General features: G+C 39.9%; 1 protein-coding gene across 1 annotated transcript in view; it reads left to right on the forward strand.

The window, feature by feature from the left end:
• The window catches only part of MPP4 (membrane palmitoylated protein 4), a 41,768-nt gene that overhangs the window by 10,781 nt on the left and 8,472 nt on the right, over positions 1–22,515 (forward strand). Inside the window, exons 6-18 of the mRNA XM_011369150.2 lie at positions 1,942–2,073; positions 2,722–2,803; positions 4,031–4,116; positions 4,511–4,582; positions 5,025–5,221; positions 8,220–8,284; positions 10,234–10,251; positions 12,876–12,914; positions 15,142–15,162; positions 16,507–16,521; positions 17,680–17,721; positions 19,837–20,007; positions 21,225–21,305. Of these exons, the coding sequence (XP_011367452.1) occupies positions 1,942–2,073; positions 2,722–2,803; positions 4,031–4,116; positions 4,511–4,582; positions 5,025–5,221; positions 8,220–8,284; positions 10,234–10,251; positions 12,876–12,914; positions 15,142–15,162; positions 16,507–16,521; positions 17,680–17,721; positions 19,837–20,007; positions 21,225–21,305 (1,021 nt within the window). The remainder of the gene's footprint in view (positions 1–1,941; positions 2,074–2,721; positions 2,804–4,030; positions 4,117–4,510; positions 4,583–5,024; positions 5,222–8,219; positions 8,285–10,233; positions 10,252–12,875; positions 12,915–15,141; positions 15,163–16,506; positions 16,522–17,679; positions 17,722–19,836; positions 20,008–21,224; positions 21,306–22,515) is intronic.

The following is a 22,515-nucleotide window of genomic DNA, read 5'->3' on the forward strand; positions in this document are numbered from 1 at the left end:
CCTCAATTCCAGTAATCAATAACTCAAATTGTTCTAAATTGTCCACAGAAAACACACACATGATATTTTATTCTGTTATAATCCTAGTGAATGGCGGTAAAGCTTAGTAAACTGCCTGGTTTCATTTGGCTGTATGTAATGACTGCTAAAGGTTCATGGGCTGATTAAAGTCTTGAAAAGTCTTAAGTCCTGTCAGAAATCAAGTCTATACCTAAATCACAGTAATTGGTTCTGTTTAACCCTTTTCCATTGCAACAAATATTAAAAGCCCTAATATACAAATTACCATTCCCATTTTCCAATTGAAGAATGGAGCATCCCATGGAGTTAAGCTACCCAAGTTCTCCAGGTATTTGAGCATGTACCTGGAGAACTCAGCTATCTTAATTTTCGCATAAAGCAAGCACTCACATTAGCAAGCAGCTATCTTAGAGCCAATGGGGGGAAATTGCCTTGGTACATACAATTTAGAGGAAATTGCCTCCCTCTAAGCTTGTGATGTGCCAGGACTGGGGCTCTGGGGTTTAGTTCTACCCCAGATCTTGGACTCTACCTGCTGTAGTAAAGTTTAATGCATAAGAAAATATCCTAAGCCTTGAATTTAAAAATGAAAAAAGAAAGCTTCAATAACAGCTTTTCTCAGGTCAATAGAATGCTAGTCAATATATCTGTTATCCATCCCGAGTAAGGTTAACTAGGTGATGAAGATTTTTCAAAATTTCACAATCTATGCTTTTTCATCAACCAGGTAGTAGAGATATTGCATGCAAGCCCTAGTTCCCCTGAGATCCAAGAGCTGAGACAGATCCTCCAGGCTCCACACTTTAAGGTAAGTGCTTGCTAAAATAGACAAAATATGCCATCTGGCACACAGACAAAGTGGAGAAGAAGAAAGAAACATGACAGAAAAGATGCTCTCTAAATAGATATTCTATTACCCAACATAGATGACCAACAGTTTGTACTGAAAAATATGAGACTCAGATGTGACTGGCTCCATGCTGTCAGTCATGAAGTCAAACCTGACATATTTATGACACATCCAGAACTTTCCATGGTGTCCTATTTCCTCCCTCTAAAATTCTGGGGCAATCAGAGTAGCATCTTTCTTTTCCATCTTGGGAATGTTTTAAGTTTTAGATAAAGTGTGTGAAGGTATTTGGAAAATACAGTATAATGATGATTAGCTCTGTGGGGGAGGAGGGCATATGAAGAACATTTGATGGCAGAATAGGAGCCTACCTCTTAGTACCTACAGATTTTGAGATCAATTTATCAATAAATTAAAATTTTAAGAGAATGTCTGCATTTGGAGCAATGAAATTTATGAATCAAAAATTCTAGTTTACACGATAACCCCAGAGAATTTTCTCTGAGTTTCAACCAAGTTCTGCCCACCAACCTCAGGCAGGGCTATAGAATGATTACTTCTTTAACTCCTAAAATGGAAAGTTTAACATAGTGGGTCATTAAAGTAGCTCTTTGATCATACCTTAAACCAGGGAACTAGTGTTTCTGTTCAACATGGGCCCTTGGGTGTTACTGGCATATCAAACTAGCAAGATGTTTTGATTACTGCCCCTCTATTCTGCCTTAATTAGGGAAAATATTAGAAAAACTGTTTTTTAGTTCAAGATCATAGAAACACCATAGATTAAATGAGTTTCCAGGAAATGAAAAAGTGACAGAATAATACATTTTAGCAGAAATGAAAGAATATATTATGTATTGCTTAACCTCTATGTGTCTCATTTCTTTATATGTAAAATGGGGGGTAATAAATATGCCTGCCTCATAGAGTTGTCCGCATACAATTCTTAGAACTGTGCCTGTATGTGTTGGTTGTTGTTGTTGTGTCTTATATATAGTATCAAATCACTATCTTCTAGGGGGTTAGTCTTATGTGTGACATTCGTTCACCTTTTCCTTCGCTGTCCCCAGGCCTTGCTCAGTGCCCATGACACTGTGGCTCAGAAAGATTTCGAACCCCCTCTCCCCCCACTGCCTGACAATACCCCTGAGAGTGAAGAAGCCATGAGGATTGTTTGTTTGGTGAAAAACCAACAGCCCCTGGTAAGAAAATTATCTTATCTTTTTATTTAGAATTATGCCAGGGTTAGTTGCAATCTAAGTCATTTCTAGTAGTTACTTGGGCGATATTCTTGTCTGCGGTCACAGATATAGTTTGAAGCATTTAGAAGCCATGATACTAATGACTAAACTGTATCTTAATGATTTTTGCCTATGTTTTCAAACACATTACATGTTGTAATGTTTTCACTAGGAAAGATTTCTGTTTAGTGTTTTACTTTTTTAAAAGAGCTGTGAGATACAAGGCATATATTCTGTTTTACTATTTAACTGTCTGGCACATACATATATTTCACTCAATTCTAATGTATTTGTGTAGGGTTTTTTTTTCCCTCCATTAATGGGAAGCTAAGTAAGGCATTCATTTGATTTTCTAAGAAGTCCTTTGGATTAAGTTGTAATTGTGGGAGCTTTCTTTATCTTTGAAAGGATCTAAATATTCTTTTATGTCTGCATGGTTAGGTAGAGATCTCAGGAGTCCAAGGTCGAGTGGCCTTTTCTTTTTGATGGCATGGTATAGCCCTCCTTAGTACGAATACCCTCATCTGAAAGACCAGAGCTGCATTGAGAAGCCACCCGAAAAATAATCATGTAAGCTAAAAGAGGGATTCCACTGTACTCTCTCCCCAGGGAGCGACCATCAAGCGCCATGAGATGACAGGGGACATCCTGGTGGCCAGAGTCATTCATGGCGGGCTGGCTGAGAGGAGTGGTAAGCTGGAGCAGCAGGGTACAAGTGGGACCCAAACACAGGAAACCGTTGATTATTTAGTCTTCTTTCCAAGGAGACCTCCCATTCCTAACTAAGGTCAGGGCTTTACTAAGTTCCATTTCTTGGTTACTAAGAAGGAAGGAATAAATATTCCAGAGAAATCCTGTTTCCCTCCTTCATTGAGTCCCTCTGTTCTAGGCACCATATTAATGTTCTCTCGGTTTATATTCTCATGGCAACCCAACAAGGTAAGTGTTATCATTGCCATTTTATAGATGAGGAAACTGAGGCTTAAAGAGATTAAAGAGCTAACTTGCTCAAGGTTACACAGTTTGAGTCAGGATTCAAGTCTAGGTCAGCCTTACTCTGTGTTCCCAACTTTCATTCTTCACTTGGTCCTTCTGCTTTCCATAAGGCACAGCACTTCATCCGAGATGCCTTTCGCTGGCCCTTTCTACCAGGGAACTGGATTTCCTTCCTTTCACCGCGGAGCTTCTGAAATGAGCAGTTCCGTACCTGCCGCCCCTGTCCTCACTGTGCATGGCCGTGGAAGCCTGGCACAGGGTTTTACCCCCACATTCTTAGAGTAATTGCCCCAAGGATTTCCTCCTTGCTAAGTCTATGGGCCCTTCTTCCGGCCTCAGTTTTATTTCTCCTTCCCTGGCACGTTTGATGTTGTCGGCTTTACCTTTCTTGAAATTTTCGTCGTGCTTGGCTTCTGTCCCATGCACGACACCATTCGCTTCTTGTCCCCTCGGCTCCACGGTTTTGCCTCATACTTCTCAAGGCTTAATCTTAACCCCAGTTTCTCCACAGTTTCTCTTTTGAAATATGTCCCACTTTCCTTTTCGCGTATCATTTCTTCATGACCCTGACATCTTTATTTTTAGTGTTATCTTCTTACCCGTGTCCCAGCTCCATGTTACAACATCAGATTAATGAAAATAAAAACATCGCCATTGGTTAATACCCAGTGTTGGTGAAAAGGTGGAAAAAATGCAATTCTCATGCGCTTCGGTGATGGTGTAAATTAGAATAAGCCGTTTACTTTATAATTATTATTGTGATGATGACGATGACGATGATGATAATGATGATGATGATGATTTCACAATAAATTTTAAAATGTTAAGGTTAGAAAGTTTGATAAATAGCTTTGGGATAGCTACCTCTATTTTTTGCCAATTTCTTTATACCTTTCTTTGTTTTGTGTTCCCGTTTGCCTAGGGTTGTTATATGCTGGAGACAAATTAGTGGAAGTGAATGGAGTTTCAGTTGAGGGATTGGACCCCGAGCAAGTGATCCATATTCTGGTAACAGTCTCCTCTTTGCCTTCTTCCTGACTCAGTAAAATGCAAGGCTGAACTGGGCCTCATTTTCTCCCCCATGCCTGTAGGAAGAAGACCTTGCTTAGTGGGGTGGTCTTGGTGTCAGCAAGATAGAGGGTCCCAGGGAAAGGTCAGGACTCAGTGCAGGTTTTAGCAGGCTGGTGACTCTGGAGCCCCACAGCGGGGCAGAAGCCTAAATTTCTTCCTCTTTCCTGTTTTCCATTTCTGGGTGGTGATAGTCAGCTGTGGAACCCTTGTAAATTCCCAGTGAGATGTCACTGTTAGACCTGGACACACTGAGTTATAACGCCTTGTGCTGAACCCCAGTAACCCGATGGGCTCTGCGATTTGTCATTCTTCCCCCTTTGACATTTTCTAGGCTATGTCTCGTGGCACAATCATGTTTAAGGTGGTTCCAGTTTCTGACCCTCCTGTTAATAACCAGACGATGGTAAGAATTTACTGAGCCTCCATACTCACACACGGTAAATCCTCAAATAACAATACCAGTGACTAAATACTTTGTATCATACTCCTGTTCTCTATAACGTCTTGAACGTTTGTTCAATACTTTGGTGTACATTTTTCAATATTGATAACGTGAGAGGCAAATGAGTAAATGAATGCAAAAAAAGGAGATGGGGTACCAAGAAGTTAAGAAGTAACATCAAGAATGGTGAACATTTGAGTAAAAACTTCACAGAACTAAGAGATTCTTTTTCTAAGTACTTTTCATAGCTCTGAGACTCAGTTCAAGAGGCAAGTTCTCCTTTTCGTGGGAGTGAAGAGGAAGGATAGAAACAGGAGGCAGAGGAGCGGGAGAAATGGTTTTGAGTCCTGATGGCCCATGGGCAAAGGTTCTTCTGATGGTGCCATTATGCACCTACTGTCAGGTGTACGTTCGTGCCATGACCGAGTACTGGCCCCAGGAGGATCCTACCATCCCATGCGTGGATGCCGGCTTACCCTTCCAGAAGGGGGACATCCTCCAGATTGTGGACCAGAATGATGCCCTCTGGTGGCAGGCCCGGAAAATCTCAGACCTTGGTACCTGTGCTGGTCTAATCCCTTCTAACCACCTTATGAAGAGGTAAGAAAAGTTATCACTCCTGGACTCAGGACTAAGCCATCAGGAAATGAAATGTGTTCTCAGGCTTCTGTCATTGCCGTTAAGATGGGATATGGAGAGAGAAGCAGATGGATGAACATACACGCTGGTTTATAAATCCAAATATCGACCTATCCATATGCCCTAAGCATCTTAAATACCAACGATATCAGAATAATTATATCAGCTAGAAGAGAGAGAAAACACATAAGACACTAAATTCAACTTAACATGGTAGTTCTAACTCCCTCTATTAATCTTTCAAAACTGAGTTGTAACCCCAGTTACTGAATCTCAATCTACCATCCTCACTTCTGTGAGACTGGAGGTCTAAGGGAGTGAGTAAAGATAACAAGATAGAAAGAGGTCCAATCCTTGGCCAATGCTAAGAGATCAAGAAGAAAAGGAACTAGCAAAGGAGAATGAGAAGAAATGACCAGTGATACAGAATGAAAATCAAGACAATATGGTGTCCTGATCATCTGCGTCAGTTGCTGCCAGAAGTACCGAGAACTGGCAATTGGGTTTAGCAATATCGACCCTGATAAAAATGATTTCAGTGGAAGGGTGGAGCCCAATTTCTCGTAGAGTGAAATTTGAAGAAATTGATGACAATGAGCATGGAAAGCTCTTTGAGACGTTTTCATATAAAGCAGAACAGAACAATGAAGAGGGGAAAGTGGAATAGTATGAGAAAAAATGTTTTAGATAGGGTAAATAATGCTAGTGGTAATAATCCAGTAAGAGGAAAATCTTTCATGGCGTAGGAGAAGAGAATTGCCTTGAGCAGGCAGAAGGAGGTATGATCTAGTGTACAAATAGAGGGGTTGGCCTTATATAGGATCATAAACAGTTCACCTACAGCAGGGACCCCCAAACCTCGGGCTGCGGACCAGTACCGGTCAGCGGCCTTTTAGAAAATGGGCCACACAGCAGGAGGTGAGCAGCAGGCGAGCAAGCGAAGCTTCATCTCTATTTGCAGCCGCTCCCAGTGCCAGCATCACCGCCTCAGCTCCACCTCAGATCATCAGGCATTAGATTCTCATAGGAGCACCAGTGCCTGGTGCCACGAAGGTTGGGGACCGCTGGTCTACAGTGATGATAACGCTGGGAATCCAGAGTATGTGGCATAGTTGAGGCTGAGGGTGAGGGGCATGGTGGAGCTTGTGTAAGTTCTCTTTCAACTATTCTTATTTTCTCAGTGAAATAGGAAGCAGTGTCATAAGCTGAGAGTAAGCGTGGGTAAGGAGGTGTACTGGGAAGGAGAGAGGAGAAAGCTTGAAGAGTTGCTAGAACTGGAGAGCAAATGCATTAGGTAAATACAGTAGGATCAGTATTAGGGTCCCCCTTAAGGTTAAAAGTGATAAATTTGAAATGATTTTGGTCAGATTCCTTGGGGGCAGGTCAAGATTTGAAAGAGAGTTGGATTTAACAATAAATCAAGGAAAAGCCAAGGGAGTGACTGTTTTGAAGGAACATGACATTTAAGCCATTAAGCGGGGAGGTGAAGAGGTAAGGATCAGTGGAAATGGAATAAAATCAATGGATTATAAATTCTATGGGGTCAACAGATTTGGGGGGTTGGAAAGGTAGGTGCCAGTAAAAGAAAAGGATGCTGGGAATTGGAAGTATGGAGAGATTGCAGCTATTATTTCTGGAAAGGTCTAGGGCACAACAGTGAGAAGCAACGGCTGAGGTAGCATGAGGGGAAGGTCATTGGAAGAGAGGAGATCAAACCAAGAGGCCAGGGTGTTAGAAGGGGCATTTGTATGCCTAATAAAATCATCGAGAATTGTGACAGAGCAGTGTGGAGAGAGAGAGAGTGAGCAGGAGTCATCTGGGACTGGCTAGCAGAAGAGTGGGGGCAATGGCAGTCACAGCTGGGGACTTCTAGGGAAGAGGGAGAATGGTCTGTAGATGGCCATGAGGAACAAGGACAAAGACCTCACCTCCAGACCAGTGGGAAGAAGGCCCTGAATGTGGGACGCTGGAATACGCTAACAGAGCCCACTGTGTGTGCTTCTCACATCCACAGTCAGTGAGGTCAGGGTGGCAGCTTGAAATCAGCCACAATGAGAGTACTGACACTAGGGAAATCAGCAAAAGCTACGCATAGGGCTCCCCGGCCCCCAGAGCCGCTTTACCAGCACCCACTGGGAGTGGGAGAGCAAAGAGCCTTATCCTGGAAGGGGCAGGGAAAGCAGTGGCCTCAGGACACCCGGGTTTTGATTAGAACTAGAATGTGAAGGGCTCACTCAAGGTAGAGGCTGAGGTCTGAGAGATTTTGCTGATTTACTTCGAGTTCCAGGGTGTGTGTGAAAGGGCTTCAGGGAGGGGCGGGTGGTGGACAGAGTCTTACAGGGATTAAAGTACAGAGGATAAGGGATGACCTGAGCTTTGGGGGCTGAGGGCACAAACAGGCTGCTAAAGGCCTAATGAGATTAGCCATAGTGGTCTCAGGGCAGAAAGTGGTGAGGAGGCAGGCTCTGGTGGGGATCTTGCAAGAAGCACACGGAAATGGCAAATTTATTGGATTAGCACACAAATAAAAAACAATAGAAGGAGATGAAATTCACGTGGTTCTCAGGAAACTGTAGAGGGCATCCAAAGCTTGGGAGGGGATCCAGAACATGCTGTGAAAATTCTGAGCCCAGCTGAAGCAGGGTAGCGTGCTGGAGGGGCAGCTTACCACGGCTCCTCTCCCGAAGTCTGTGGCCCATGAACCGGTGGTCGTGGGCCAGATTTCCACTCTCAAGTCAGTGTGTTTCTGACAATAACCCAGGAGGCAGAAAAAAATAAGAAAGGCTGTGTATTTAGAGAATGTATTCGACAATGTGTTTGGAGAAGAAATCTTTTTTTCACTTGGGTTGGAGGCATCAGAATTTTAGGAAAATTCTGTCCTAGATCTCTTTCACCTGGCTTCATTCATCTAGGTTGATTTTTTTTTTTTTCTCCTCACAGTGTATTTCTTTTTGCCTAGGAAGCAACGTGAGTTCTGGTGGTCTCAACCGTACCAGCCTCACACCCACCTCAAATCAACCACCTGTGAGTGTGCTGCTACCTCAAACCCAGCACGTGCATCATGGGGAAACTGGTTCCTTCTCTCCCAGGGCTGGCTTCCTGTCCCAGAAAGAATCTTTTTAAGTGTCCCTACTGCCCCAAATAACCTAGCAGCCATCTGAAATCCTACTATAGACATTCATCCCTTTGGATTTAGAAGAGTTTTCAGTTTATGAAAATGCACATGATCTTGTGTTGGTGACACCTTCAGTGATCACTCACCAGCTTGAAGTCCTATGAGATCTCTACAGCTAACAAATACATACACATTCTGTCAAGCAAGGCTGCATAGCTTCATAGAAGAATTCATCTGGGTTCTCTTTAGAGGGGTTAAATTTCACACTGTTCAGAAGCTCTGACTAACAGCTGTGTGTGCCTTTGATGAATAAACATAGGACTGAATTATTAGTTAATGGACATAGTTTGTTTGCTAGACGGTATTATTCAAACGGCAGTGGGGGGAATGGTTAGTAAAGGGAGCTGTAGTGGCAATGCTTGTGAACTCCCTTCCTGCCTTAATAAAGAGTGCTGAGGAGCTCAGCTGGCATCCACCGAGTAAGGAAGGCCCTTCAGAAATGGACCTCAGGCAGGCCCCTGGAAAGCTGATGAAGGGAATGGACCCGAGGAGGCGGGAGAGGGTCACTAGAGTAGACAACAGTATCAATGTCACAGGTCTGCCCACAGCAAGTCCTCACTCGCTTTATTTCTCATTTCTCTTAAGCCAAAAATTATTTTTTCTTTTCTCTTTCTCTTGAAAAGATGACAATGTAGATATATTTTTGAAAGAAGAAAACACTCTTATAATTCTTGACACTGGCAATATTTTCATATTGCCTTCCGGTTGTGAAAACATATTTTACGTGTTTACAGTAACAGTTGCAATATCACTTGTTATCTTTATTTTTAATAACTTTTTATCAGAAACATTTTTAATGTATACTCTTCATAGTAATATTTTAGTTATTTTCCTTGTGTTTTGAAAAAGTTTACCAAACCAGATTGAAATACTTCTTTAATTCATTTTTCTATTTCATTTCTCAAAGGCACATGGAAATGCTAATAAGCTTCTAATCAGTATCTGATAACTAGTATGACCACTGGTTGATATTTAATTTGCTCATGTAACCTAAGTGCAATTTATATTAGAGTTTTTGAAAAGTCCATCTTGTAATTAGCTTGCAGATATTGCTATTATTGTCACAAATTTCTAAGTCCAGGAATTCCAGGGTTGGAGCCACTGACTTCAATGGTCATCCCTCACAGGGATGGAGCACGAGCATTTTCTAAACGAGAAGATCATTTCTTTTCTTTTTAACTGCGATAGATGATTCTGTAATAAATATTATTTTGCATCTTCCTACTCTGCTTAAATGTTACCTTAAGGGGGAAAAAAAATCTCTGAGTCCAGAGAGTTTAGGCATTTTTATTAATCAAGGGTTATTGAAAAATTCCAAGTCTATGTTAGTTTGCAGATGGTTATTAAAAAATTATTTACTGAAGATGCACTTATACTTATCATCCCTCTTTTCCTTTTCTTTTTTTTTCTTCTTTCTTCCTTCTTTCCTTCCTTTCTTCCAGTCGAGATAGGAGTTCCTAAAATATGCTGAACTCAGCATATTAATTCAGAAGGGAGTAGAATGCAAACTTTTATAGCTTAATGGGATGGAAACGAGTAGGATTTACCAGAAGAAAGTAAATCCTCATTTCCAGCAAGGCTTATAAATATATTAGTTTCTGTAGGATATTCACTTACCATTTTGTTATTAAATTTTTAAATAAATTTCTAGAGAGTAAGCACAAGAACACTAATTAGTATAATTTTGGCACTTTTCTTTTCTTATTGTAAGTAAGTTAATCTGAAAAACCAAGCATAGACTAATATATGTGATTCCCCACCCGTTCTTTTTCTGCTTCCATCATTTGTCTGTACCCAGTGATTTCCATGGAAGAAGGTAAGAAATAGTATTTGGAAAAAACCTTCATCCCCAAAGTCTCCTAGAAATTTCCTGTCGTTCTTTTCTATCGATTCAATTCAGCTATTTATTAAGCTCTTCATATATAACCTAGGAATGTGCTAATTACAAATACTCTAATTTGTAAAAAATGTCAGTCACAGGAACACACTCCCAGTGTAACTGTCCTGACACCGAGAGGAATAAAGCAAAAGAGAACTAACATTCGCAGTGTGCATTTCCAGAGTCTAACACAGCACATGGCAAGAACTCAAAGTTGTGAAATTGATCTACCTTTTCGTGTCAACTGCTTTCTACACACTGTCTTAAAAATAACCCTGTGAAGAAATTGTGATTGTCACCATTTTATGGATGAAAAGATTGAGGTACAAAAGAGATAAGAACATTGTTAGTAGTTGCAAGCAGTATAGTCTGGATTTCTAAGTCCAGACTATTTGCAGCTTCTATCTCAAGGGCAAATGGGACCCCCAATGATCACCTCTCCCCTTCTCCAAACACAGACACCCAGATGACTCATTATGATGTCAAACACGCACACTCACAAAAGCGAGCAAGAAAGATGCCATCTGCCCAGAGAGGGGGTGGAAAAAGAGAGAAGAGCAGCCCTTTTAGCCACCAGCCCCATTCCATCCCTGATACTGGACAGGGCAGGAGGTAGAGGACTGAGTCTCTGCGGTCTTGGTGGTAACAAGCCCCACTGTCTTAATATGCTCCGGCTGCCATACAAGATATCCCAGATTGGATGGCTTAAACAACAGATATTTATTTATTTTCTCACAGTTCCAGAGGCTAGAAGTTCAGGATCAAGGCTCTGGCAGGGCTGGTTTCTGGTGAGGTCCTCTTCCTGGCTTGCAGATGGCCACTTTCCCCTGTGTGCTCATGTGGCCTCCTCTCTGTGAATGTGCAGAGAGAAGAAAAGATCAAGAGAGACAGATTTGGTGATTTCTCTTCTTTTTATAAGGCCACCAGTCTTTTTTGGATTAAAGCTCCAAAGTTAAGAGCTCACTTAACCTTAATTACCCTCTTAAAGGCCCATCTCCAATGGGCTTAGGCCTTCAACATATGAACCTGGAAGGGGGGTGGGTCGGATGGGGGACGCAAATCAGTCTGTAATAGCCACTCTAGCCAATAGTGCAGAATTGTTGATTTTGAGAGAGCAAAATCAATGGCTCTTTTAGATCCCAGAATTACAAGTTTGAAAAATCACTGGAGAATCACTCCTGGCCTCTGTAAAACAGGAATGAAAATTGTAGCTTTTGTTTGCCTTAAAACAAACAAACAAACAAACAAACAAAAGATAGACCTCTAGTTATGTCTTAGGAACTAATGAATCCACTGTTGTTATAAATTACTGATCTGGAAAATAACCTCTAAATGAATATAAAGAATTGCATGACAATGTTGAAAATCTCAGCTATATTACATGTTTATCTGTGTCCCTACTTCTATAAAACAATATTATTTCATAAAAATTTTTATATTTTATTTAAAAACATTAATGATAGGCTCGTTTAGGAGGTAGTGGTAAGTACTACTTTCTGATATTATAGCTTATTTGCAGACTATAATTTTGCACTTTTGGAACTTGTGTAAGATTTATTTATTCAACTACTATTTATTCATCACCCAGGAAGTTCTGGTCACTGTGCTAGGCACAAGATGTACAGAGCTAAAAGAAAAAGATCTTTTCAGAATATATATTCAAATAAATTATTTCGATATTAAAAGGAAAATTTAATTCAATTTAAGAAATAATTTATCATGTACCTACTGTGTGCAGGACACTGTACTAAACTCTGTAAAGTATGTGAAAATTAATAAGACAGTTTTTGCTTTCAAGGAACTGTCTAGGAGGGTAAATAAGGCAAACACCCAGATGATTATATTACAAGATACCATAGATATGCAGTAGCGGAGAGTTCAAAGTCGTAGGAAGAAAATGTTATTCAGTTCATGACAGGGATATTCATTTTTGACTAGTTTTTGAGATGGACCTTGAAGCATTATAGGCAAAAGGAGCAGCATAAGCAACAGCACAGAGGAAGAACCAATAACGTCTACTCTGATGGGAGTATAAGACATGTGAAGCAGAGAAGTGGACAGTAACCTTTAAAGTTGGCCTTGGGTCATGATGAAAGGGTTTTTGAATATTAGGATGAATAGTTTTAAAAGTTAGCTTCTTTTATTCTCTTATATATGCCCAAGCTAGAGATAAAAATAGTTAACATTTATCGAGCACTTACCATGCGCCTGAGCTTTTCATGCATTATCTCACTTTTTCTACCTTATACTGTATGTATTATTACCATCCCCATTTAGAGATATAAAACTGAGGCTTAGAGGTAAATTAATTTGTCCAACAATCAAAAGCCTATGCGTTTTAAGTTCCACCCATTTTATCTTATATAGTGTCTCATATTGTATATTTTTATTTAATGCACTAGAGTCCTTTTTATCTCTCCGAGTGAGCAATAGTTGTAAGGATAACATTATTATAAGATGGTCCAAATTTTATTGAATTTTAAATCTATGCCTAGGGAATTTTGTTTGTGATGCTAACACATTTTAAATCCTTTTTTTCCTCTTTCTATGTTCTTTTATAGAAGATGACATGAAGATTGATGAGAAATGTGTGGAAGCAGGTAACATTTCCTCTTGATAGATTTACCATCAGAAGAAATAGGAAGCACCTCAGCTATGCAGCCTCTGAGACAGAGTTGGCCAAAGGGGCCACAAACCTCTCCTCTGGAAGCAATGTGTAAATTCCGCCACCCTATCCTTTTTCTGTGGTTCTGACACTTGGAAGGGAAGCACAGCTGTGGGAGTGTCTCCAGGCTCCAAAGCAGCCTTCTAGAAAGCGGTATCTTGGAAATGATCACAGCAACTCTTAAGTAACATTCAGGTGTTACATTCAGTAACATTCAGGTGGAACATCTGCAAACCCCCATGCTCTCTGTGAAATATAAAATACTGAGATATCAAATTTTTAAAAAGCAAACTATGTGTTTTGTTATTGTCTGATGCCATCTTCTGGTAGATTCTAGTATAGATAAATAGTAGCAACATGAACTTTGTACATTTCTATACTTAAATTTTTTTGTAAATTGGGAAAACATTTTTCCTATTTAGGTATAGAACTAAGACTGGCTCAAGAATCACTAGGTTTTGTTGGGACACCAGTTGGACAGGCTTTGGTCTGATAGGTGAATTTGTCTTGGCTTTATGGCACTAAAAAACAAAATTCAACCAAGGAACTTTTAAAGATCTTATTGTTGGCTTTATTCAATGATTCATGAATCAGGCAGCATCTCATCAACCAGATAAAAAGGAACTCTGAGGAGCTGTACAAAATGAAAGGCGTTTATAGGCAGAAGGGAGTGGGAACAGCAAAAATCTGCTTGGTTGTGACAAGATCACTTTCCTTTAGGAAAAGATCTCTTCAGGTAGAAGAGACCAAAATTAATTAAATTAAGTCTAAGTTTGGTGATGTGGGGCTTAGCATAAGTGACTCTATTTTGGGACTGTTGTCTTATTTTTAACAAAGAGCTAATCTAGTTTTTAGAAACTAAAGAATAATACGAAATCTTTAAATAGTGGATATTTCAAAGATTCACATATATTTCCCAGAATAACTACAGAATAATGCTGATGTTATATTTATTTTTCCCAGTACACATTCTGTTTTTTAAAAAACTTGCAGTAATAGTCATTTCTTTTCTATAATTTGAATTAAAATTTTTATTACACAATACATTTATATATTTCAAATTAGAAACTACAAAACTATATTCAGTAAAAAGTTCCTCTTTTTCCCTGTTGCCTTATTCAGTTTTCTTTCTTGAGGCATAAATACTCTCAGACATATTCTGTATAGATAAAAGCCATGATGTATATTCTTTTCCTCTCTCCTACCCTCATCTTCACCTTTTTTTTAAAAAAACAAAATACACATACCCTTTGATAGAACACTAAACAAACTGTTCTGTTCCTGGTTTTTTTACTTAACATTATATATCTTGAAGATGATTCCATCTAAATACATAAAGAGACTTCTCATTTTTTAAAAAATGCTTATTGGCTAAATAAGGTATTATGTACTTACACAATCACTTATTAGTGGATGTTTGAGTTATGTCCAATCTTTTTTATGATAATCAATGCTACAATTAATAGCTTTATAAATTTATCATTTCACTCATGTATGAGTATACCTTAGATGCAGCATTGCCTGATCCAAGGATGAGTGCATTGGTAATGTTGCTATATATTTCAAGTTGCTCTCTATGTGAATTCTAGTTTCTTAATCCTTAATATCTCTTTAAAATGCTAACAAGAATTGTTTTAACTGATGATATGTTGGTTTATATTGAATCTTTTCCAGCCACCTAAACAAGCCTACCCAGTCAAAGCATTCATATACTCACTCTCCTTGCCACACTTCCCTGACTTATGGACCCCCAAATCTTGTGGCAGGGCACCTCCCTTCCACACCTGCAGGCCCTCTAGCAGCAAAGCCATACAATGTCCAACAGTCTTCAGGAGCTTCCGTGACTTTCCACCTTTCCCTTCCCTTTGAGCCTTTTTTATTTAATTTATTCTCTCTCTTCTATTTCATTATGCATTTATTTTAAGCTCCTGTAGCACCCTCTGCTTGTCATCATGGCCCAATGGCTTAATACCATGCATCTCATTTAAGGTTTATATATGCCATAGAGACACCACTGGCTTGGCCTTGATTTAGGAGAAATTTTAAAATTGGTGTGTATGCAAAAGCATAGGGTCAGGGAATGAGACTGTTAAATTACAGACTCAGTATGGACAGAAATATAATGACACTTTTTGCTTTTTTGCCTCCACGGAAAACCATAGATGAAGAAACATTTGAATCTGGTAAGTAAACCAGGAGTATTTGATACTGATTTAAAAATGTATAGATTTCAAATTTTGGTATAAATTTGGTATAAATTAAAAAAAATTTAAACACATTTTTTAGGGATGTGATACAATAATGGTTTAAATACATCAACAGAATAGTTGTGAGATATTGCAAATTTCACCTTAACTATTATACCATTTTGGAACTCCAAAGACATTTTTTGGTTGTCATATTGATTAGGGGCACTACCAGCCTTTAATTGGTGGCAATCAGGGATATTAGATGTCCTGTAGTATATGATACCATCCTGCACAATGTTTTGAATTTCCTGCTGAACAAAACTCATTACAAATATATATGAGTAGTTCTTTAATATACAATGATGATGTAAGTTTTCACAAGATGTAACATGAAAAGTCTGGTGGTTTGGGAGACAGTCGTCGTGGAGAGAGACATTTGAACAGAATAAAGATATCACCATGCAATTACTGAATAATTTATTCCATACATTCTGTCTACTCTATATTTATAGCAAATTAGCTGGAAAATGATGTATGAATACTGAATCAACTATTTTCTTTTTCTTTAAAATGTTATTTATTATTATTGATGTCACACAGTGTTATCAAGTATCTTTCCCTCAAAATAATGTTGACATCATTAGTAACAACATAAATCCCACAGAATATTTTTGAAAAACTGGGTCATGTTACAGTATTCACTCCCAAGTGTATGTTTCCTCATTTTCTCCATTTCATCAATCTATAATTGCTGTGGCATATTATCCCCAGTTCAATTAAGGCAATTTCTCTTTTTCTCTTATCATATACAAATAAAGGTTTCTGTTCAGTTCCTCTTGTCTTCAGGGGGCCAGCTGGAGATGGGAATGTGTGCATGGACCCTGGGAGGGGTAAGGAATCAGGACACTCAGGCCAGAGGCTGCTGTGACGCCTGCTCCGGTGCCCTTCCCCACCCCATCCAATTCACAGAACTGAAACAATAGAGTCTCCCGGAGAGAAAGAGAGGAGACCGGAATTTCTCTTTCAAGCCTCATTTAGTGGGAGGTAGAGAGGAGTCTTCATGGATAAAAAGCCTTCAGGACGAGTCTACATGAGAAACTTATAGAAAAAGTTACTGTCCTTTGAGCAGCAGAGTCAGGTTAAATGAGTTTCTGGACGCCCAGTTGTATGTTGTTCATTTGCCTTGCCAGGTTTCACCGAAGTCACAGCTTTCTCTAAGGGCGACATGATCCCTTCTTGCTTTTGTCATTTGTCTTTATTTGATGGTGGACTTGATCTTCTCAAAGGCTTAACGTTTTCATGTCTTCTTTTTTTTTTTGCACTAATCCAAATATCCAGAGGAACTTTCAGAAGGTAATTGTTTGGCTTCCTGGGTAAGCCAAATAGAGCTGTGTTTAAGATCTTTCATTCAGTGCCTCAAAGTAAATACTTGACAGAATAAATTTTAAGATAAAATATGATTTTTTAAGGGTTAAATCAGTGATGAAATATTTAATTTCATAGAAAATATTTTAAAATAAGTAAAGTAATTAAGCTTAATTAATATGTCCCTAAGTAAACATTTCCTCTTAAACTTATTGACATATTTCAATTAGGAAAATGTATTTACTTACCAGAAGATGGAATGGATATTGATATGCTTTCTTTATATTTTAAAATGTGTTTTCAAAAACCCAATGTTTAAGAAAAAAAATTAGATGTCAGTTTATTTTATTAATAAATGCTCTTTATATATTATTTCAATCATCAGAACAGAGTTTTATAAGTGAAAAGGAACATATATTAATGAAAAGTAATTTGAAAATGACATTTTCATAACATTTTTTTCCTGGATTTTATAATAATTTTTCTGAGACCCCAATTAAAACACAGATGGGATGTTTTAGAGCCACTGGACACAGTTTTCCTCACTTTTGTCTCTCAAATTCCTGGACAGTCAAAATCAATTGGCATCTGTAGAGCAAATACTAGTTTTATACAGAATGAAACATTTTATAAGGGATTAATTTAATTATAAGACCTGCAGAAATCCACATTTATAAATTAAGAGATTAATTTAATTATAAGACCTGCAGAGATCCATATTTTTAAATTAAAGCCAAATCCAGTTTATCTGTTCCTTTTTTTAAATTTTTTTTTTAAATCAGTTTTCTTTGGGCATTTAAAAAGAGTATATACCCAATTTTTATGTTTTTACAATGACCCAATATCTTTCTTATGACTTTAAACAAGCCTAAATAGGTTTTTGTTCTCAACAATGCTATACAATACACAGAATATATTCAGTGTATTGCTAGAATTCTGAAGAGTGTCTCTATATAGTTTGGTGCATGTGATAGGATAGAAAGTGCTTAAGATATTCTTCAATAAGCCACTCAAGGCAAATTCAGCTGTGCTGCCATCTACTGAAACAGTGTCACCGAAGACTTGAAGAGAATTTCATACGTCTGTTCTAAGTAAACTTTTCCTTCTTTCCCACATACTCTGCTCCTGCCATTCTCTGTGTTCCAGACAAGGGAGAATTTGTAGGCTGTGATCAGAAGTTCTTTATTGGTAGGTGATGATTAATAACTTGCTAAGTTATATTCATACCAGCCTGACTCTATTCTGAAAGCTTCTTTTGCTGATGGATATTTCCCAACTTGTTCCTTGTTCTAGTTTCCCTTTATTATTTGGGGGAGGGGGGGCGGTATCGATATTCTGATACAGTGATCATTTATTGTAATTCATCTGGTTTCCACTGAACATTTCTTAATTATTCATCAAACATAGATCTTTTGTTTTCTTCCAGATTATTCCATAACACATTTCTCTTACTCTAAAGAGACCAATACTCTGACTACTAAACTTAGTTTTTATGGCTATATTTTCATAATCTGTCAACTGAGCAGAGCTTTCTGAAGGGCCGGGCACCACTCACTTAAAACCAGGCTGGGCTTCCTCCTCCAGGAGACAGTGGGAGAACAGCAGGGCTTCAGGGTCTGTAAAGTAGAATGTTGGTTCCCAGGCCTGAGAGCACGTTGGAATCAGCGGTAGAATTCTTTAAAAGCATGGAGCCACCTTTCTGCATCCATTCCAGAATAATTCAGCTCTGAATCCACTAAGTAGGCTGGACAGGGTAGGCGTCTGCACAAAGATGGGGAAGAAGCAGCGCGGGGCGGGGCATCAGAGCCTGAGAGGGATAAGGAGAGCATCTCTGCAGGGACGATGGCAGCCTGGCTCAGGGTGCCAGAGCCAGAGTAAAGTGAGGAGGAAAGCTGCCATCACTTGGGCCCTGACACCTCACGACCTCTACAAAGACGCCCTCCCTCCTCACCCAGCTTGGGCTCTGACACTTTCTGCCGGGCTGCTGACAATGCTTGTCCCCACCGGCACTGGTATTCTTGGTTGATACAATAACTAATGTATTGAGGATAATAAAAGCCAGTTTTCTCACTGTTAGAGAAGGAGTTATATAGAGAGAGAGAAGGAAGGGGACGGGGCTAGAATGAATTCTGTAGTGTTGAACTGGCATTGTGGGTAATGGTGTAAACTCATGCTTTTCAACATAGATAAATATAAATTTAGATGTAAGCGTGTGCGTTTGTGTGTATGTGCATGCGTGCATGTGTGTCTTATATATACACGTGTCCCTCGCTGTATCTGCTGAGAAGATCTGGGGACAGCTTTGAAAATACCAGAAATCCCCGCATTTGGGAGGCAGATGAAGCAAGATTCTAGGAGTTTGGAAATCACAACTAGCATGTACAGCTCTACCACATAGTGGTGAGCAGCCACCTAACCTGCCTATGTCTTAGTGTTTCCATCTGGAAAACGTGAGTAATAAGCCTGGCCCGAGCCACTGTTCCTCCTCATCTAGGACACTGCAGTAGCTTCTTCACTATTCTCACCTGAGCCTACACTACTCTCCTCCCCACAGCAATCGGAGGAATTCTTCAGAGACATAAATCGAATCATGTCACACCCATCTCTGACTGCCCAGTGACTGCCCATCCCACTTTCACCACAATCCAACAGTTAGCAGAGGCCCCGAGGCCCCGTGCGACCTCCCAGCTTCCTCTCCAACCCCATTTCCTCTTTCTGTCCCTACCGCTCACTTCTCGCAGCCACACAGACCTCTGCGCTCTTCTTCACGCACTCCAAGCATGACCCTTTCTCTGCATCTCTGCAGTTGCTGTCGCCTCAGCCTGGGCTGCTCTTCCCCACAGATGCTCGTTAGCGGCTCTATGACTTCATTCAGATACCTGCTCCACAGTCAACTTTTCAGACACGTAACTGAACCAGCTACCTGACGAAGCATCCCGTCAACTCTCTAGCCGCTGCTCCTTCTTTTAAACACTTATTTTTATTGTGGATTTTTCTCTCTCCTCCTCCATGCAATATAAATTTCATGAGGAAATGGGCTTGGTTTAGTTGACCACTCTATGACTCGCACTTGGTACAATGCCTGGCACAGAATGGGCACTGAGTATCACTTAGAGGTAACATACGGTGGTGCATTTCGTTATTTCTCTTTCATATTGCTTCTTACCTTCTACTGTCAGACAGCCATGACCTCGTTACCTAACACTTTCAAATCTCAGTCACTGCATGCTCCATCAGGTTTAAAATGGGATGTAATCTCTCTTGCCCTGGATCTTATGTTCTGTGTGATTCCCCCCTCTCCAGCTGGCTTCCGCCGCAGCATGCGCCTTTGTCGCAGGAAATCTCACCTCAGCCAGGTGCGCGCCGGTGCGTGGTGCGCCGACAGCTGCTGCAGTGCGGTGGGCACCCCTTATGAGGAGGTGATGAGGTACCAGCGACGGCCTTCAGACAAGCACCGCCTCATAGTGCTCGTGGGTACGTCAGGGCGGGCGGTGTCTCGTCTCATGATAGCAAAGTTCTCGATTTCACAGTCTTGCATTGGGAGTAGTTGTAAAAGCAGAACTCTTTTATGAACTGCCATATAAACACATCCGAAAAAAAGAAAACCTGTTTTATTCGTGTGTGTTCATAGATAAAACTTCGTCGTATCATGCTTTTTCGTCTACAATTCAATGTGATATGCCCTGGTGTATTTGAATTTGTATAAGTTGTATTGTGATGGGGTTATAACAGATTTTTTTTTCCTCTTTAGAATTTGTCATATAAGCATTGATGAGTGTTCTCCCTGACCGGATCATTCATCTGTATTAGAAAAAAAAATATTCTCAAGATCAATGTTTCTAAGAATTTCGTAACCACATCTTTTAGAAAAGTGTCAGTAGTCTTCTGGACTCTCTCTTTGGTGCTAAAGAACAGGGAGACGTAGTGCCAGGGTGACTGGCTCTGGGACCAGGATCTCCACAAAGCGGGTCCCTGTGCAGTAGTAACCCACGTCTTATTGCCATCTCCTCTGTGCACTGCGTTTGTGATTAAGGCAGGCCCCCATAGAACAGAACAACATGGTTTACAGCCTGGATCAACTACAAAATTTGCAGGTCACAAGGCAAAATAAAAATGCAAGGGCCCCTCATTAAAAAATTACTAAGAATATCAATGTGGTAAAAGAAGAACATTAAACCATAGGCCCTATGTAACTGCACAGGCTCCTATGTCCAGGAAATCAGCCCTGCCTCCAGTTATATGTGGGGTGTTGATTCAACCACCTGTCAGGAAATGTGCCCCTGATTTCTGTAAGTCATAGGGCCTATTATCGTGGAGCCTGATTTCTGGGTTGTGACATGATAGAAACTTCATTTGAAGAGAAAAGGCAAATTGTTTCAGATGATCTGAAATGAGGCCGGAGAATTCTCACAGGGTCCAACATAAGATGAATTTTGCTGGGGCGATGGGCTCCTGCAGTTCCCCATCTCATTTCTGAATGTTGAAGAAGTGCGAGTTACTTCATGGGTGACCAGAAAAGTTCCCAAGAGTTTTCTGGGGTTGTTCCAATTCGGGAGAAGGGAAGTTATTTAATTTCCCTAAAAATATTTGCTCTCAAGTTTCTTCAATAGAAGGGCTGAAATGATACTTTCACCACATAATTATATTTTATCTACATCTAATGGTTTCTGTATGTGACTTTTTGTGTTTAGGACCTTCTGGTGTTGGAGTAAATGAACTGAGAAGACAACTTATTGAACTCAATCCTAACCATTTTCAAAGTGCTGTGCCACGTATGTTTAAGTTTTTTTCATAGCAGTTTATGTTTTGGTAAAACTTTGCCTCTGCAGATGTCCCGATCTCAGTTAACTAAGCCATTCCATTTTTGTTGTGAAAATATAAGACAAAAGGGATAGTTCTTAATATTTCTAACTATATTTATTTTAATAGAGGGAATTGATTTACTGACATGGAGGTAGCTAGGATTGTAAAAGATGACTTTGTCTTGTTTTCATTTCTTAATGATCATATAGATGACTCTTTGGGAAAACTATTATTTAGCAACAATAGCTAACATTTATTCAGTACTTACTATTTTCCCAGCACTGTGCTTGGCTCTTATTTGTTTTTTTATTTAAAAATGTTAATATATGCACAAATAACGTCATGTAAATCTATAAGTATGATTATACCATACTGGCGGGAAGAGCTTGTGAGTGTGGGTGGTTCCCCTTCACCTCAAGGCAAGTCAGAGGCACTTAGGGGAACCATTTAAAGAGTTTAATATGGGCTCCCTGCAGTTTGGGTATCGAATCATACCTAAAAAAGTCTAAAGGATAAGAGCTTAGAGGAAGTGACCAATGGCTATAGTTTGGAAAGTAGCTGCCCTTTTAGAGTCCGTCACAGCAAAAGTGATGTTTCCCAGGGATAAGATCTGGGTTGGTAATGTGGGAGGAAGTAAGCCTGGGGCTGTCTTAGACCTGCCCAAGAAGAAGTCTCGGCAGAAAGAGGCCATAAGTGGACCCCCAAATACCTCAGGGCATGGGAGAAATCACAAATGACTAGCTGGAATAGAGATGTTTTTAAGATACTCAGCGGTGGTGGTATGATGGTGGTAGGGGTTGCAAAATAACCCAAACATCCTCTAAGAGAGAAAGAGCCAGATTTAAACATCTGCCAAGTTTAAAAGGAGACAATAGCAACCAGCATCAGTTAAGTAAGAATTGTTCTGCCCTGTTTCTTGTCTGCTCTCTCTGCACTCCACCCTTGGAGAGTTATAAAGCTGGAGGAAGAGCAGTAGAAATGCCTTGAAAGGGAAGAAACAAAGTGAATCTTACTTCCTTTCCTACCTGCAGGCTCCCTGGGTACAGCAAGTCCGAGCTAGATGTGGGGAGGAGAAGCCTAAAATATATATAAAATTCATACCTTTGATTATTACGTGGGGATGGAATTTTAATTATTCAGTTGAGACTGAGTTTTGTCACATGAATGGTGGTGGACATT

The sequence above is a fragment of the Pteropus vampyrus genome, unplaced genomic scaffold (assembly GCF_000151845.1).
Source record: "Pteropus vampyrus isolate Shadow unplaced genomic scaffold, Pvam_2.0 Scaffold146, whole genome shotgun sequence".
In the NCBI taxonomy this organism is placed as follows: domain Eukaryota; kingdom Metazoa; phylum Chordata; class Mammalia; order Chiroptera; family Pteropodidae; genus Pteropus; species Pteropus vampyrus.